The following is a 4146-nucleotide window of genomic DNA, read 5'->3' on the forward strand; positions in this document are numbered from 1 at the left end:
TAGGTTTAAGGATGTATTACCGGTTAATTACTTTATAAGGTGAGCTGCTTAGTATGATTTGTATTACGTGAGATTATATTCCCGTTTCTTTTGTCCTCTTGCTCTTCGTATGGGTTTCCTCTATAAGTCGAACTTGCCTCCTCATTCTCTGAAGACCCCGGCCTTTCTGTTAGGAACTGTTCCCAGAATACATCATTCACTCTTGCTGGAGGAGCTGCTTTTGCTTGGCTAGCAACCTCTTGTTGTCTTCCCCGGTTTTTCTCACTTGCATTTGTTTCTATTGATTTAAAGTTTAACTCAGTACATCTTCCAATTTCCTGACTTTTATGAGTTGCCTTAGCTATCTGTGAAGCTGTCTTGTCCGGTAATGGAGCAGAAGCCAGTGTCAGATTTAAATGACATGAAAAGCTACCATCGGTCTCCTCTGAAGAATTTAGCCTCTGCTGTAAGGTCTCCACTCTTGTATTGTCATTTAAAAGTACTCTCCTCGGGCATGTCCCGGTATCCGCAAGCTCTAGTGCTTCAGGTGAAAATGGTGGGCCTTCTCTTCTGGTTAGTGTAGTTTTTGGATCACTTCCTGACAGTATTCCCTTGGGACTCCCTCCTTCTTCATTGGAACTTTGTATACTGTGTGAAACCATGTTCATATCTGAAATAGCTGGAGAAAGCTCTAGCCGCAATTTATTCGAGAAATTTTGATGGAAAATATTTCCAGACTCGGGTCTCGAGCTACCACTGCTATTATCCAGATGAGAATCTTTTGAAGGAGGCTTTGATTGCTCAACTTGAGGGAGCCTTCGCTTTTTGTTGTAAGCAGAAATATCCAATTGCTCAACTTTACGACCAAAATTCTTAACAAAAGTAGGATTCCGAATAGCCGTTTCCAAGAAATTCAGCAGCTTCTTCTGCCTCTTCTCCATATCATCAACATGCTCAGTCATTTCTTCAAACTGATGCTTCGCTACAGCCTTCTGTTGTTTGAACTTCAAAAGCTTAGCTTCGATAGCAGCCTTTTCACGTGAAAGCTTGTCCATTTGATCTTGCAACGCTGCTCTTTCTTGATCTGCCGACGCAGTAGGTGGATGACTGTGGCTGTGTATAGGTTTCCTTCTATGTATATTCTTGAGAAGATGCTTCTTATCCTTAATAAAATCATCATTCAAAAATTCCCACCTCTCTGGATCAATCTTCCGGAACCCCTGTAACCAACCAAAATCACAAGAACATTCACCGTTAATAGAAACCTAAAGCAGAGAAAGAGGAATATTAAAACAGTCCCTAAGTTCCAATCAAATGATGACACTGGAGGAGATAAAATCTGAATGCTAACAATGTAACTGCTTTTAAAGTCCATAACACAGTCCCTAAGTTCCAATCACATGATGACACTGGAGGAGATAAAATCCGAATGCTAACAATGTAACTGATCTTAAAGTCCATACAAAGCCTTCAATTTAAAGCTACACTTCATCTTCGTGATGAATATCTTAGGCAGAGGTAAAACATCTAAGATGCAATGACAACATTGGAGCTTGGAGGTGATAAAATTCCTATAAATTCACCCATTTCTACAATTCAATCTATAATCACACAGCCCTAGATGCGTTCTAAAATTCCAATTAATAGATTCTTAGCTTGCTACATACAAAGCCTTCAACTTAAGCTACATTTCATCTTCTTGCTAATCCGTAAACTCAATTCCATAATCCAATCTATAACTCACACAAAATCCTAGACGCATTCTAATAATTCCAAAACCCTCAATTCGAATTTTGAACATCCCAACTTCAATTAAACGATGCGCAACAAAAATTAGGTCAATTCGAGAGAGGAAAAAAAAAGACTAACATAGGTATTGAGCTGACGGATGAAAGAAGAGAAGTTATTGTGCTTGAAGTAAGTTGGAAGAAGAAGGCGTGAAAACTCCGCATGGTTCCAAACGATGAAGCTGTTGTTGTTAGCGCTCCACGATACAATCTGGTCCGTAGACGAATCATCTACCATCTCGTAGGTCTTCACCAAGAAGGGAGCAGGTCCTCCAACTCCTTCTCCCCCGCTCACGGATGCGGAGGAGTTACCTAATGCGCCGTTCATTGTTGAATCTAATCAGGAAACAGCAACGAGAGATGGTGATGCCCGAGAGAGAGAGAAAGTGATCCTTAGACGTAAATAAATGAATTAACTTCTTTTTTTCTTTTTTTTTGAGTAATATTACCTAAAATATCTTTAAAACTACAATTTTTAAACCCAAAAATTAGCCTTGCGCATTTGGGTACCCGTTCAGGTTCGGATCAGGTATTTCAGATTTTCAGATATTTCGGTAAAGGGGTTCTAGACCCAGTTGGGTTTTTTAAGTATTCGGGTCGGATTCGGGTAAACACCCATCGGATTTGGATCCCAATAAATCCTAGATCCATTCGGGTATTTTAAAAATTCGGATATGGATTCAGATCGGATTTGGGTCGGATTTTCGGGTTCGGGTATTTTGTCTAAGCCTACTAAATATACCTAAAATAACTACAAATGCCCCAGGTAAAAAATGATAATTCTCAACTCACTTTTGTCCAAAAGAAACAAAAAACTATAAATCGTCCAAAGCTGACACAAATTTAAAGTTTCAATGGTAATTTACTGAAAATAACAACAAAAAATATTTATAATTTTGATTAGTGAGATATTTGGAAGAAAAAAAAAATATTATTGAATTTTGTATATTTATTCACTTTTTTTTTTGAAAAGTAATATTTTCTAGGTGAATTACTATATTATCCTAATTAGTGATTTATAATTACTGCAATACGTTTGACAAAAAAAAAATTACCGCAATACTTAGTCTTGAACTCTAATTTTAACTGTGTAACTTGTTGTGTAAACAAATTGTTTTGGAATTAAAAAAAAACTAATCATCTCAAAAATTTTAGAGACTGTCATTTAAGGAACTAAATTTAAACTAGTAGACTTCTCACTCTACTCAAAGATGATTTTTAAAATTTAGTAATTCATGAAAGAAATTATTCATATAATGAGAAATTATAAATACAAGTATATTTTTCTGTAAAATAATATTCGATAAATTAATATATCGATAAATATATAAATTTATTTATCTCAAATTGATTTCTTTAACACTAAACAAGAGGAGTTTCTAGAAATTTTACTCATTGAGCCTTGCAAGAATCTTATCATTTTGGTTCAGTTTGAATCTTAAAGAACTGATTTTTCTTTTTCTTCTTTTGGTATCTATTCGTATTTCCTACTCAAGTCTGAATTATGATTATCTAGCAAAAACATTTTTCAAAACCAATTACTAATTTAAGCCAAACATTTTTTCTCTTTTTTTTGGGTATCAGTTTAAGCCAAACCCAAACATACTAACATAAAAGTCTTAGAAGCAGAGGAATCAAGTCTTGCTATCAGTGGCTCAAGTCCTGATGAGAAGCAGAGGAATCAACTTAGCAGAGAATTGGGTTTGGCTCCTATACAAATCAAGTTATGGTTTCAGAACAGAAGAAATCAGCTTAAGGTTTTGTCTCTCTCACTCTCTTGAGTTTTGAATATGAAAGAAAGGATTTTGATTTTGATTGTGGTATTGTTTTTCGTAGGCGCAACATGAGAAAACATGAAAGATCATTTTCACTTTTTATGAATTGTATTTCTATTTTATTATGTTTTAATACTTTCTATATTTAAAATTGTATGAAATGCAATAATTTTATAAACATTCTTCTGAATATGCAATAATTTCATATTGTACTTTAATTTATTTATTTTCAAAAAAAAAAATTCAAATTAAGAGACTCAATATTAAAACCCACCATTGGAGGGGAACATTTTAATTAAAATTCCAAAAATTCTTATTCAACCAAAAATACAAAATATATTAATTAAAAATTTTAAGAGTCCCAAAAATATAACCATCATTCACCCATTGTGGATGCCCTTAGTTCCATTAGGGTGACAGATTGTCAGATTCTTTTCGCTTTCTATAATCATCCAATCATAGAGTGAGTTCTATGAGGATTTTGTTGACTAGAAAGCATTAATAGAATAATAGTCATACGTAACAAAATACCAAACATACGATTCTTCTTACTAATTTATACAATTTCTCAATTTCAAGTTAAAAAAAAAAAAAAAAAAAAAAAA

The 4146-nt window shown here is 34.2% G+C and overlaps 1 protein-coding gene across 2 annotated transcripts in view; it reads right to left on the reverse strand.

Moving 5' to 3' along the window:
* The window catches only part of LOC104719060 (heat stress transcription factor A-5), a 4000-nt gene extending 1816 nt beyond the window's left edge, over window positions 1-2184 (reverse strand). The window contains exons 1-2 of one of the 2 annotated variants that reach the window (XM_010436905.2): window positions 1849-2184; window positions 21-1199 (exon numbers count right to left, since the gene is read on the reverse strand). In XM_010436905.2, the coding sequence (XP_010435207.1) occupies window positions 33-1199; window positions 1849-2094 (1413 nt within the window). In that variant the 5' untranslated portion in view covers window positions 2095-2184 and the 3' untranslated portion in view covers window positions 21-32. The remainder of the gene's footprint in view (window positions 1-20; window positions 1200-1848) is intronic. The other variant, XM_010436904.2, reaches the window with a different exon arrangement.

The sequence above is a fragment of the Camelina sativa genome, chromosome 10 (assembly GCF_000633955.1).
Source record: "Camelina sativa cultivar DH55 chromosome 10, Cs, whole genome shotgun sequence".
Classification (NCBI taxonomy): Eukaryota; Viridiplantae; Streptophyta; class Magnoliopsida; order Brassicales; family Brassicaceae; genus Camelina; species Camelina sativa.